At 44.0% G+C, this 13727-nt stretch overlaps 1 protein-coding gene across 2 annotated transcripts in view; it reads left to right on the top strand.

Moving 5' to 3' along the window:
* Positions 1–13727, top strand: part of abhd12 (abhydrolase domain containing 12, lysophospholipase) — a 40722-nt gene that overhangs the window by 17505 nt on the left and 9490 nt on the right. The window contains exons 4-10 of one of the 2 annotated variants that reach the window (XM_054750431.2): positions 8480–8630; positions 8732–8777; positions 8993–9125; positions 9200–9237; positions 9319–9398; positions 9469–9551; positions 9739–9832. In XM_054750431.2, the coding sequence (XP_054606406.1) occupies positions 8480–8630; positions 8732–8777; positions 8993–9125; positions 9200–9237; positions 9319–9398; positions 9469–9551; positions 9739–9832 (625 nt within the window). The remainder of the gene's footprint in view (positions 1–8479; positions 8631–8731; positions 8778–8992; positions 9126–9199; positions 9238–9318; positions 9399–9468; positions 9552–9738; positions 9833–13727) is intronic. The other variant, XM_054750432.2, reaches the window with a different exon arrangement.

Here is a 13727-nt window from a genome sequence, read left to right as displayed (position 1 = left end):
TCAAAAGATTAATATTTAATTTAAGAGATTTAATTTAATAGCAAAAATTTATTTGTTAATTCAGAAGATCTAAAGAGATCTTTGCCTGTTCAGTGACCAAATATACACCACTCTTTGTTTTATTTCAAAGAAGAGTCAGGTTTAAAAAGTTAAGAATTTATTACTAACAATTTAAAGATGACAATTTAAAAGACAATTCATTAATGACAGTTTATAAAAGCTTTGGTATTAAAACTTGGTATTAAAGCAGTCTGTCTTGATGAAAACTAAAAATGAAGTGTGTGTGTTTGAATGTGTGAATGTAGGTCTCAGAAGGTTTTCATCTTAGAGAGAGAAAAACGCGTTCTGGGTGAAAGAATTTGGTTTGCAGCTAAGCTAAATTATTTCTTAATAAAACAGGCATCCATCTTGTGTTCTACCTCACCGTTCAGACAACCCTCTGTTTGGATTTGGAGGTCAAGGGAGGATGTTGATCAGCCTCTGGGTTCTCGGTCCGGTAGGGTAGACCAGTGGTACAGACTCTCTGGTCCTAGAGTTGCCGCAGGTACACAGGTGGATGGTTTGTGTCTTAAGATTAACTCTGAAGGAGTTTTGCGTCAGCTTGTTGCAGATGGCGTTTCTATTGGAAGCAATTCTATCGGCTTGACAGAAAAGCTTTAGTAGAGGTTTTGAACGGCCGACTCGATCCTCTGGACTCGTGCCACGGGGAGAATTTTGGTGAGCTCAAGAACTGAACTTGAACTGAGGAATTTAGGTTTTAACATACCTCAGAACACGCCCTCCCAAGTTAGAAAGTTCTGGTGTTATGGAACAAAGACATGTGAGTGCAGTTAACCTTAACCTGATTTACTGTGTCCTGCTTGGTGTGTATACGTACAGTAATCTTCTTGTCACTGTTAAACATTACTGATTATCATAAATAATTATTATTATTAACCAAAGAATAATTATTCATTTCAGTAATTAAATACATTTATAATGAACCTTGATGATTATTTATGAACAATGTAATAGACAGTGAAAAGAGTTTATTAAAAATAATTATTTTAAATCATGGTGTCCTTTGTCTTGCAGATGGAACAACAGTCAGATAAAGGCAGTCAGATTAAAGATGGTTTACAGCAGACTTTGCGTCTCCTGTAGATAGAAGTACAGCCAGGACAGCTTGACCCAGCCGAGGAAGTATGACCTTTGGGTCACAAATGAGGCCATTTATGTCGCTACATCAGTGTGCATATATAGAGTGTTTCTCAATGCCAAGGAGCCTTGCCTTGATGTCTTGGCCCCGCCTCGGTTGCCTAGGAGATACGTCATCAGGAGCCGCCAAGGCGTGTTCCAATGTTCATCTTCTACCGAGGCATGTGCTCTCCGTTTGTTAGCCGTTTAGCCAGCTGAGCAAGGTTACACAGGAGGTGTATTGTAGCCTAGCCTTGGTCAAACATTTCCCAGAATATACAGTATTTTCAAAAGAATGGCGGATCATAAGCCAGCAGCTAATTTTTCTTGGCGTCTGGAAAAACATCTCTTCTGCCCCCCTTTATTTTACTTTCTGCCCCCTTTATTTTGGTCCCAGGTCATTACTGGGCTGGCCCTATTAAAAACGTTCTACACCCTAGCTTAGTAGACTTAATGAAGTATTTTTAAGCCAGTATTAAAATGACAAACACAAATTTACATATTTGGCATTATTGACCAATATCTTTGATTTAATTTATTTGTTTAGAACATCAGGATGGATTACAGTGAACATTATAGTAAAATAACATTTTCTAGGGCAGAGAGGAGACAACCCATAGAAGCACTGATTTGATCTCATTTCAGAGAAAAGTAGAACAGGTCAGATGCACCTAATAAATTCAATTACTAACATAAACTCGGGAATCTGTTTCTTTGCTTCATTATTCTGGTGCTGAAAACATCACTAAAGCAGATCAAAGGAGATACACAGATGAATGCACCTCGTATTATTTGGAAATTGGAAGACAAGACGGTCTTTCCTACATTTACTGCAGGTGGCAGAGGCAGATATTTTTTCAATTGATACACAAATTTACAGAATCATTTTAAATTTTAATAGGGGAAGACTGCAGGAGGGAGCGGTAAAATACAGGGGGTCCCCGACAAAAACAAGGAACTTTACGAGTCTGATGAAACCCGCTGATTTTCCATCAGGCAGTCACAGGGCAGCCCAGTGGCTATGCAAACTAGCAATGGGTCAATGTTATCTAGCTCAGTCCGGTGTCGGTACAAGATCTGCTCGGATGCAAGATCGGCTCAGGGTCCGTCGACTGCCGATGACGTCAAAGTAGTTGATTGGCTGAACATGAACCTTACGGAATTACGTAATCACGTTACGTTGGTCCAGGCAAATCTTTCTGTTGGAAAGATGGACAACTTTTACAAAGAAATCCATCATTACCTCTTTGAAAATACACTTTTAGCATAGAGTTGCATGTATATTAGGGCTGAACGATAACTGCATGTGCAATTAAATTGCGATGTGACAAAAGGAGATTTTCTAATCGCAAAGGCTGCAATTTGGCAGCGAGTGGTTAGCGCAATGCTAATATACATGGAAAAACCCATAGGAATGCTAATGCTAATATCACCGATTACATTCTTACAAATTATGAATTAGAAACATGCCAAATGATTACATTTGGAGTCTAATAGAAAGTAAAACTACCATCAATCAAATAAATACAGACAGGTATTTGCCAGAAAACTTTTAACTCCAGAGTTTTGGCTAGCAGCTATGAGCATAACTGAACTACGCATGGACAAGACGTCAAAAACTAAACACAAAATACTTCAATAAACGGGACACACTTCTTTCCTGCAAATACAATTTCACAGGTGTTGCTAATACCTATGATCCTTCAAGGGATGTGCTCAAAGAGGAGTTCAACATTATGAGTAAAATAGTGTTTTATTTTACAAATACCATTATAAACACAAACTTACGTCTTAAGAAACATTATTTTAATAACGAAACTGCTAAATTCTTTCTAACAGTATAGATGTGTAGTGTATTTTGTCCGAGTGGGTTTGCCGTACTTTGACGTCATCGGCAGTCGAAGGACTCCGAGCCGATCTTGCACCCGAGCAGATCTTGTACCGACACCGGCTCGGCAGACGGTGAACGAGGCGAAGTTATGCTCTGCTTAAGAATAAGTTTTATTTTTCCGCTTCAGAAGTGTCCAACATGTTTTTACGCTTTGTGTAAGACATGTCACGTCGCTAAGTTGTTAGCGCCGCATGCTAACACGTCAAAAGTGCAGCGTAGCCTGCTGGAGGTTTTAAGGGTTCAGATCAAAAACACTCGACCTCTCACGCTGCTCACACATCGATCTTAAGTTGTCGCTGTTGCGCTCACACCGTAATACAGTATTAGATGCGGTTAAAGTCAGACATGCAAAACAATCAATTTTACATTTATAAGTGACGCTAAGCCTGGCAGGAGGAGGAAAACCTGGTGGGCCGCCAGGCTAATGAGCACTGGGGGAAACCCTGCCAAGATCATCAACACTCATCTGTCTTAATGCTATTGAAACATGTAAACCAAAAAGCATTATGTCCACTGCTACCTTTCTAATTTGAACTCGGTAACGTATGCTGTAACCACCCTGCCCTGCCTCCTCCTCCTCCATGCTGCCTGCCGGCTGTGATCATAAGCAACAACAGAGTAGCTCCCGCTGCTTCTTCGGTAAACAGCGCTAAAAAATAAAAAATAAAACTTGGGATCTTGTAGGCGTGGCGCTGGGATTTCAGTTGTGGCAGGCCGCCACGGCTACACCTATGTAAGGGAAACACTGATATTGTAGACATGTGCATATGTAGTGAAATTGAGGGGTTAAACTATGACCAATAAAATGTGATGATTCTATATAAATATAGAATATCAACCTGATTTATCTTTGAATGTTTAACCAGAAGAATTTAGGATTCTTTGCTTATTCAGTGACCATAAACACACTTCTTATTAATTCAGACAGAGTCAAGGATATAATTGAAAATAAACTTTATTTTCTAGACTAATTATAATTCATTACAAGTTATGAATAACGATATGTGATGGATGTATTTGTGTGGATGGCATGTGATATTTATCAGAACTTTTGTATCTGGAAGAACCTGTGAGTTCTGATTGTAAAAGAATTTGGTCTGCTATAAACTAGAGCACATATGTCAGACTCAAGGCCCGCGGAGCATTTTTATGTGGCCCGCGAGATAAATATCAAAAATATATTAAAACTGGCCCGCTGGCCGATTTTACCGCAAAGACTTCAACTCCCATGATGCTTTGCGGCGTTAGCGCGGAGCCGACGCGCCCCCTCCTTTGTGTTTTTTCCAGCGCCTGCTGCCGGTGTCTGCAGCTCCGCTGTCTCGGACAAACTAAATACTCGTCGCACTCAGCGCCGAGTTCACTCAGCGCCGAGTTCACTCAGCTGTTTTCTGACGTTGAAGCCCAGAAACGGAGATTCTAGCCGCTCAGTAATGTGTTCACGACTGAAAGAGAAAGTTTTCCAAATAACGTCCAGACAGAGCCGATATAACTCCAGCGAGCAGCGACACGCTCAAATCAGCATGACTCTGTGGTCGCTGTCGTTGTGTTTCCTCCCCGACACACAACAACGTGGTCAAGCTGCTCAGACATGTTCATCAGCACAAACCTATGTGAGCATCTGTTGTCATCTAATGTTGTCATTATTATGATGAAGATGAACAAAACAACAGGAGTATCCTCCTCAGCTCAGATCAACCCCATGATGCAGGTATCTGGCTGGAACAGGTGAGCATCACAGTAAACCAGTGGAGCAAACTGAGCTTTAAATATGTTGGTTTTATGCTCTTTTTCTGCTCCAAAACATGAAAGTTAACAGGTGAGATGTTGCATTTTCATTTAAGATAAAATAATACTTTTATTTTGTTGTTGGCACGTGAGAAAAGATTTAACCTACAGTAAACAGGAAGTGGAAAGGCTGCACATAGATGAATAGAATAGAAAATCCCTTTATTGTTCCTCAGTGGGGAAAGCTAGATGTCACAGCAGTCATGACACTTATTACAGGAGAAAAAAGGAGAATAAAAAATAAGAAAAATGAATAAACAAGAAAACATAAATCCTGAATAGATTTTAAAAATGCTGATTATACCACAAGTAATGAATACCACTGATGCCTTTTATTTAAAACTGACTTGCTCGTGTGTAATTTGGTTATTCCACATTCAGTGTTAATGCAGAAATATGTTTGTTTCCAAATTTAAAGGTTCAAAATTGCATACATGTTGATAAAGAAAATGTGCAAATTTGCCGTCACTTTTTCAAAAAATATTAAGTTTGGCCCTCGACTCCGTCCCAGAGTTTCATTTCGGCCCCGTGTGAGTTTGAGTTTGACACCCCTGAACTAGAGCATGTGTCAGACACAAAACCCGCAGGCCAGATGTGGCCCTCCACATCATTTTATGTGGTCCGCGAGAGCACCCAAGTGTCTTAAAATAGGTCTATGCTGCTTGAAATTCTACATTGGCTATAAACTACATTTCCCATAATGCATGGCGATTGTGTTAGTAGTGCAGTGACAGTATTTCTCCACTAGGTTGCAGTGTATCCACATTCGTGTTAAATTAATGCAACAAGAGAAAATAATTATCCACAAATTATCCTAAAATGTCCAGGAAGAGAAAGCTTGATGCAGAAGGCAGGTGTTTCAACAAAGATGGAACATGTTGATGCTTCAAGGAGAAAAACCGGTATGTCTTTACAGTCATTAGCATCCATGGTACAATCACATTGTGCCTTGTTAAGGAGGTTTTACCAAACAAAGCTCAGAAACATTCCTTCTTCAGATAAAAGATGCTCTGATTTGTGGATAAGAAAATCTCTTTGTGTCTTGACTTTTACTGTATGCTTGTGGAGATATGCACGTGTGTGTGTGAGCTTGTCAAGTAGACTGATTATAAAACAAATGGATCATTGCAAGGTGTAGCCTCCAGAAATTGTCTGCTTTTCCATCTACAGGTCGACCTCTTCAGCATTGGGTCACATGGAGACATAAGTCTTAACTGGGGCTTTAATCTGCAAGAAAGATACCGTGCTTGCCCAAGGTCCCTCGCAAGCTCCCTCTTATCTAAGACTGCTTCGCTTCACAGGACAAGACGGATGAACTTTCATAATTGAATCATATAATGAACAAAAGGAGTAAATAATCAAATGGTTGAATGTGCAATATTGGTTGAAGAATAATAATGTTTTGATTAATATGTGCTTAAATTACTGTGGTTGAAATTATTATTATGTTATGATGAGTAAAGTTAGATTTAACAAGTGAATCACTATCTACTGACAGCTCACACACTCAGTGGCGTGTCCAGATCTTTTAAAATGGGGTGGCCCAGGTGAGGCACAACTTTGTGCATGGGTGGCACCAATGGTTTTGCTTTTTGTTGTTTTACCCCCAAGCCTTTTGTGGACAATGAAAAGCTCATTTAAAGGTAAATTAGTGTGGTGGCACCTGGGGTGGCCAATTAGATTCCAAGGGTGGCATGTGCTACCCCAGGCCACCCCCTGGACATGCCCCTGCACACACTCAGACACGTGACGATGACAAGGTTAAACTAATATGACACATTGCTTTCTGGTCCACCAATCAGAACCCCTGTATCTGACACAAGGTGTGTTTTCTGAGGTTTGTTGGTAAAACCCTTTTTACATGTCAAATTCTGATTTGTTAGTAAATCACAATATGGCGATCATTAAAACAGAGCTCACTTCACCGAGAGTCAGTTCTTGAGAAAGCTTCGGACCGGCCATCCGGAGCAAAACCTCTTTAACACAGAGCATCTTTTGACAAGCTGTCTAAAACCTGTTGCATGCTACAGCTGACCGCAAACAGTTCCTTCAGAATAAAGCTGAACCAGCTTCAACATCTTAAGAGTTATTCCTAAGACGGAAAACAAGTCCACCTGTTTGTCGTGACCTGGAGAAGATTCTGGACTGACCTGGTCGTACTGCAGTTTCTCTACGGACTTCGGTACCATGGGGTCCACCGACTCCCCGACATCTCGGATCCAAAGAGCGTCTCAGATAAGGGTACATAGACTCGACAGATTGTGTCTGATGTGGTTTTATAAACCGTCACTATAGGTTACAGCAAGCCAAATTCACTCCCACACAGAACTCAGTTTCTTCAGAGACGAAGGTTCTGATAACATCACATTCACACATCATCACACCTCACATTCCATCCACTTAGATTCATGCATCACAAAGTGTCCTGGTTGTCACGTTTTAATTGTCTAGAAAATAAATTTCTTACTTTTTATAAACTTGACTCTCTTCTTGAATTAATAGGAAGTGTCTGACAATCCCTGAATAAACAAAGAATTCTAAATCTTCTGGTTAAACATTCAAAGACCAATCAGACTGGATTTCCATATTTATATCGAAATTCACATCATATTGGTCAAAGTGTAGTGTAGTATATCAAGCTTTAAAAGCACCCAAATAACACATATGCTGTCCCTACAAAGGACATACTCATTTCAGCCTTATTATTTTGGCACAGATCAAAATATTTAATTTAACACCTTGTTCATACTTATATGATTATTTACGTATTTCATCAGTCAGTATTCATTATTATAAAAGTTCATTCTTTATGAGAGTGTGCAATCCTGCAGTCTTATCAAAAGAAAACTTTGTTTGGCATCATAGACTGACATGTTGTCCCCATGGAATGTCAGCAAGCACTGCAGAATCTTTGCTGGGTTGTAGAAGATATTTTAAAAACCACTTAGAAAATGGAATTATCAGTGGATGGCCGCTGATCTAATCTGAGCAGAACTGGCTCATCTCGAACAGGGCCGTTATCTCCCGTGTCACAAGATTGCCGTGGAAGCCGCGGTCACGTGACCTAAGTCTGTTCCATTTAGCAGTTTTCTTTGACCAAGGAAGGACAGTAACCTTGTATCAAGGCGCCTTGAAATTGAGAAACACCCCTAGTCAGGCCATGACCCATGGACGCAGCTCAGTCGTGGGGTAAAATGTACGGTTGTCTTCCAAACTGTCTCCACGTTCTACGAACAACGTGACATTCTCACCACTACAGTCAGCGGGGCGGTCCACCCTACGCTGTTGGAGAAGACACAGATACGTTATTATCTAAATAAACTTCAGAACCTCTATCTGCTCATCACTCAAAGAAAACCCCAGGTCTTAATAGTCCAGAGTTGATGCCCAAGCTGTTTCAAATGAACCGCCGCCATCTTTGTTGTCCCACTCTGTTACATCATCCAGCCCACCAAACCAAGAGCTATGTGACTGGCATAACACAAAACCAATCTGGCCAGTGGAAGACCTGCTGAGGCTCCTGTGGAGCGTGGCTAGACCCTTTGCTGCGTCTGGTCTGTCTAGATCTATATTATAGACTAGCACACAATCATAAAAGCACAGGAACCCGTCTTCTGTCTCCTTCAGGCACACGGTTCCAGCCCACATGTGGAGAGACTCTCAAGGTAAAGATGGAGACTGGTTCAAATCCATGTTTAGCTCCACCCACCCTGTCATTCTGTATCTTCATGGAAACTCAGGGACCAGAGGAGGAGACCACCGGGTGCAACTGTACAAGGTGGAGGTTCCAACCGATCATTCAATAGTTCATCATCCAGAACCTGACCTGATTGGCTGTGCGATACCACCTGACACATCTCTGTGGTTGTCTTTCTTCAGGTTCTCAGTTCATTGGGTTACCATGTGGTGGCGTTTGATTACAGAGGTGAGACCTGGGTCTGAGGACAGCTGGACACACTCCTGCTGCTGGCCTATGACGTGTGTGTGTGTGTGTGTGTGTGTGTGTGTGTGTGTGTGTGTGTGTGTGTGTGTGTGTGTGTGTGTGTGTGTGTGTGTGTGTGTGTGTGTGTGTGTGTGTGTGTGTGTGTGTGTGTGTGTGTGTGTGTGTGTGTGTGTGTGTGTGTGTGTGTGAGAGAGCAGGCTGGGGAGATTCAGATGGATACCCGTCTGAAGGAGCGATGACAGATGATGCTTTGTTCATTTATGATTGGCTGAAACAGCAGATGGGGAAATCTTTACCGCTTTACATCTGGGGACACTCCCTGGGGACAGGGTAACACACACACGTTTAAGGTAATCTGTGTTCTAAATCATTTTTGGATTACGTTAGAATTTTGTTTTTTACAGTGTCGGCACAAACCTGGTGAAGCGTCTGTGTGACCGAGGTTAGACACACACACACACAGGTTCTTTGAATGTTCTTCATCAGAACCTGGTAGAACGTGATCCAATTCCTCCCGCTACAGGAAGTCCTCCTGACGCTCTGGTCTTAGAGTCTCCCTTCACAAACATCAGGGAGGAAGCCAAGAGCCACCCCTTCTCCATGGTAACTAAAAGCTCCACCCCCTACCTTCAGCCTTACCCCTTCTGTTGGGTCATTTGTGTCTGTGTTACAGGTGTACCGGTTCCTTCCTGGGTTTGACTGGTTCTTTCTGGATTCCATCAGTGCCAACAACATCTGCTTCACCAGCGATGAGAAGTAGGTACCAGTGAGTCCACTTCCCATTTTGGTGGAAACCACAGACATCCTCTGGTTCTGATCCAGTTTGTCTTTGCGCTGATACACGTCAGACTGATCTGGGTTCTGTTTGTTACACTTTAATGTCCAGAAGGAAGTCTGTCTGTCCTTGTGTTGGCACCACAAAAACCTTTTTGTCTGTTTCCAGTGTGAACCACATCTCCTGTCCGGTTCTGATTCTACATGCCGAGGACGACCCTGTGGTTCCGTTCCATCTCGGTAAAAAGGTACAAGTCTTTGGGGTAGAGTATGTGAAGACCTGTCAAAGTGTCTTAAATGTCATATCCCAACTTCCCCCTCTCTTTGTTTGCTGGGAAACCTGGACGATGTCCCAATTGAAACATCTTTGGTTCGCGTGGTTCTGACTGCCATATGCATCGCTAAGAAAACTATCCTCATGAATTGGAAAAATAGAGATACTCTTTGCATCAACCAGTATAGAAATCTTCTGTTAGATCATATTACACTTGAGACAGCCTCTGCTTCCACTTCAAGTCAATCTCTCTGGGCTCCTTTGATCGGTTCCATCACATAGCGATGATGGGGGGTCATTAATATTGTCCTGCGGGAGGATGTGGGTGATGGGGTGGAGGGTCTTGAGTTTGGAGTATCCAGACATTCCCTGGAGGGGGGTTCACTGGGTGTGTCTGGGGCTGGGCGGCTGCTGCCCCGCTCTGGAGGTGCTTGGGTTGCTGTGGGCGATGGTGGCACAGGAGTTAAGTGCTCGCCCCATAATTGAAAGGTTGCAGGTTTGAGCCCCGCTCAGTCTGTCGCCGTGTCCTTGGGCAAGACACTTAACCCACGTTGCCTGCTGGTGGTGGTTGGAGGGACCGGTGGCGCCAGTGCTTGGCAGCCTCGCCTCTGTTAAAGCACCCCAGGGCAGCTGTGGTTACATCGTAGCTCATCCCCACCAGGGTGTGAATGTGTGTGTGTGAATGGATGAATGACTGATTTTGATGTAAAGCGCCTTGGGGGGTTCCAGGACGCTATAAGGCGCTATATCAAATACAGGCCATTTACTATTTGGGGGAAGGACTACTGGTGGTTGTGAGTGGGGCCCCTTGGGGGATCTCGGCGGTGGCCATGGGTTGCTGCCGGGTGGCTGCATTGCTCCTGAATGGGGCCCTGGGGGCTCGGGGTGTGGGGGGCGGCAGGCCCCGTGTGGGGATCTGGGCGGGGCCTTGGGGACGGGGTCCTGACTTGTATGCTGCTGGGAAGAAGGCAGGAACATGCATGGCCCAGGCTCAGGGGCCTCAGGTGGACCTTGGCTCCTCTGAAATAATAACAACTCTGTCCCATCACCGGGGAGGGGGATGTCCAGGAGGGGAAGGACCCAACCATACCTGGATGTCTCATGTCTTAGATATTCTGGAAGTTGAGGAAATGCAGGGATGGGAGTAGATATTCTGCTGGGGTGGGGTTGGGTTGGTGCCCACGGACTCCGTAAGGCTCTGCGATGCTGTTGCTTTGGGCCCTAGCGAGATGGGCTGGGGCCATTTTGGGAACAGAGGTGCCTATTGGGGCCAGTGGGGGAGCTGGCTCCCTGGAAGGCTTAGGCCAACCAGCCATTCCTCCCTGTCCCCATACATTTATCTCCTCCTGCTCCTTCACATCATCACACAATCATGCACATAGGACCTTGGGGGGTGGGCAAGTCAGGGCTGCAAGTATGGATGTCATTTCCACATTCTTGTGGCAGCCTGCCCCCCAATTTTATTTGCACATTAAACACTTCCACCACTGACATTCCACGCAAAAACACACTTAGGGCCTTGGGAGTGAGCACATTCAACGGCATTTGGCATGGGGATCTTTCAGCCTCATCCTGAGTGCCGGTGCCCACTTCAAAATTTAAACTGCACTTAGACACAGAGGGCAGTGGGGGGAAGTGAGGTTGTGTGGTGGCATCAGCAGGCTTACGCCGTTTTGCCGCTGATATCTCCCGGGACTCTGCCGGCTGCTGGTTGTGACCCTCTGGGGCAATCCTCTGCGCCTCTCGAGAGGGGGCTGGGGCTTTTCTGGTTACAGTCTCCGTGGGGTCCCTGCGCTCTGGGGCAGCTCCTAGATCTCTCGGACTTGGAGCTCCCTTCATCTCCGACACATCTCTGGGGGTCAGATCTGTGGCCCCTCACACTCTCTATTGGACGCTCCTATAGAGAAACCTTACATATACAAGTGCACGTAGACACGCAGGTACTCACATGGTGCTCTCATAAGTATGGACTTGGGCAAGTTCAACACATGTCTTAGGGCTGTGGTTGGCACTTAATGCACTGTGATTTATTATCGTGTGATTGTTCAGTAAAACAATGTTGATTTTATACAATGGGGCAAAAAAGTATTTAGTCAGCCACCGATTGTGCAAGTTTTCCCACTTAAAATGATGGCAGAGGTCAGTAATTTACATCTTAGGTACACTTCAACTGTGAGAGACAGAATGTGAAAAAAAATCCATGAATTCACATGACAGGATTTTTAAAGAATTTATTTGTAAATCAGGGTGGAAAATAAGTATTTGGTCAATAACAAAAATTCAACTCAATACTTTGTAACATAACCTTTGTTGGCAATAACAGAGGTCAAACGATTACTATAGGTCTTTGCACACACAGTAGCTGGTATTTTGGCCCATTCCTCCATGCAGATCTTCTCGAGAGCAGTGATGTTTTGGGGCTGTCGCCGAGCAACACGGACTTTCAACTCCCTCCACAGATTTTCTATGGCGTTGAGGTCTGGAGACTGGCTAGGCCACTCCAGGACTTTCAAATGCTTCTTACGGAGCCACTCCTTTGTTGCCCGGGCAGTGTGTTTGGGATCACTGTCGTGTTGGAAGACCCAGCCACGTTTCATCTTCAAAGCTCTCACTGATGGAAGGAGGTTTTGGCTCAGAATCTCACGATACATGGCCCCATTCTTTCTGTCCTTAACACGGATCAGTCGTCCTGTCCCCTTAGCAGAAAAACAGCCCCAAAGCATGATGTTCCCACTCCCATGCTTCACAGTAGGTATGGTGTTCTTGGCATGCAACTCAGTATTCTTCTTCCTCCAAACACGACTAGTTGAGTTTATACCAAAAAGTTCTACTTTGGTTTCATCTGACCACATGACATTCTCCCAATCCTCTGCTGTAAGATCCATGTGCTCTCTGGCAAACTTCAGACGGGCCTGGACATGCACTGGCTTGAGCAGCGGAACACGTCTAGCATTTGATTCCCTGCCATTGTAGTGTGTTACTGATGGTGACCTTTGTTACTATGGTCCCAGCTCTCTGCAGGTCATTCACCAGGTCCCCCCGTGTGGTTCTGCAATTCTTGCTCACCGTTCTCATGATCATTTTGACCCCACGGGATGAGATCTTGCGTGGAGCCCCAGATCGAGGGAGATTATCAGTGGTCTTGTATGTCTTCCATTTTCTGAAAATTGCTCCCACAGTTGATTTTTTTCACACCAAGCTGCTTGCCTATTGTAGATTCACTCTTCCCAGTCTGGTGCAGGTCTACAATTCTTTTCCTGGTGTCCTTCGAAAGCTCTTTGGTCTTGGCCATAGTGGAGTTTGGAGTCTGACTGTTTGAGGCTGTGGACAGGTGTTTTTTATACAGATAATGAGTTCAAACAGGTGCCATTAATACAGGTAACGAGTGGAGGACAGAAAAGCTTCTTAAAGAAGACGTTACAGGTCTGTGAGAGCCAGAGATTTTCCTTGTTTGAAGTGACCAAATACTTATTTTCCACCCTGATTTACAAATAAATTCTTTAAAAATCCTGCCATGTGAATTCATGGATTTTTTTTCACATTCTGTTTCTCACAGTTGAAGTGTACCTATGATGTAAATTACTGACCTCTGTCATCATCTTAAGTGGGAGAACTTGCACAATCGGTGGCTGACTAAATACTTTTTTGCCCCATTGTACAAGTGTTTTGTGGATTTGGAGAAGGCGTTTTACCGCGTCCCTCGGGGGGCCCTGTGGGGGGTACTCCAGGAGTATGGGGTGCCAGGCCTTCTGATACGGGCTGTTAGGTCCCTGTATGACCTGTGTCAGAGCTTGGTCCGCATTGCCAGCAGTAAGTCGGGCTTGTTCCCAGTGAGAGTTGGACTCCGCCAAGGCTGCCCTTTGTCACCGATTCTGTTTATAACC

This window comes from Nothobranchius furzeri, chromosome 12, assembly GCF_043380555.1.
Source record: "Nothobranchius furzeri strain GRZ-AD chromosome 12, NfurGRZ-RIMD1, whole genome shotgun sequence".
NCBI classification, from domain to species: Eukaryota; Metazoa; Chordata; class Actinopteri; order Cyprinodontiformes; family Nothobranchiidae; genus Nothobranchius; species Nothobranchius furzeri.
This window is presented reverse-complemented; position numbering and strand designations above follow the sequence as displayed.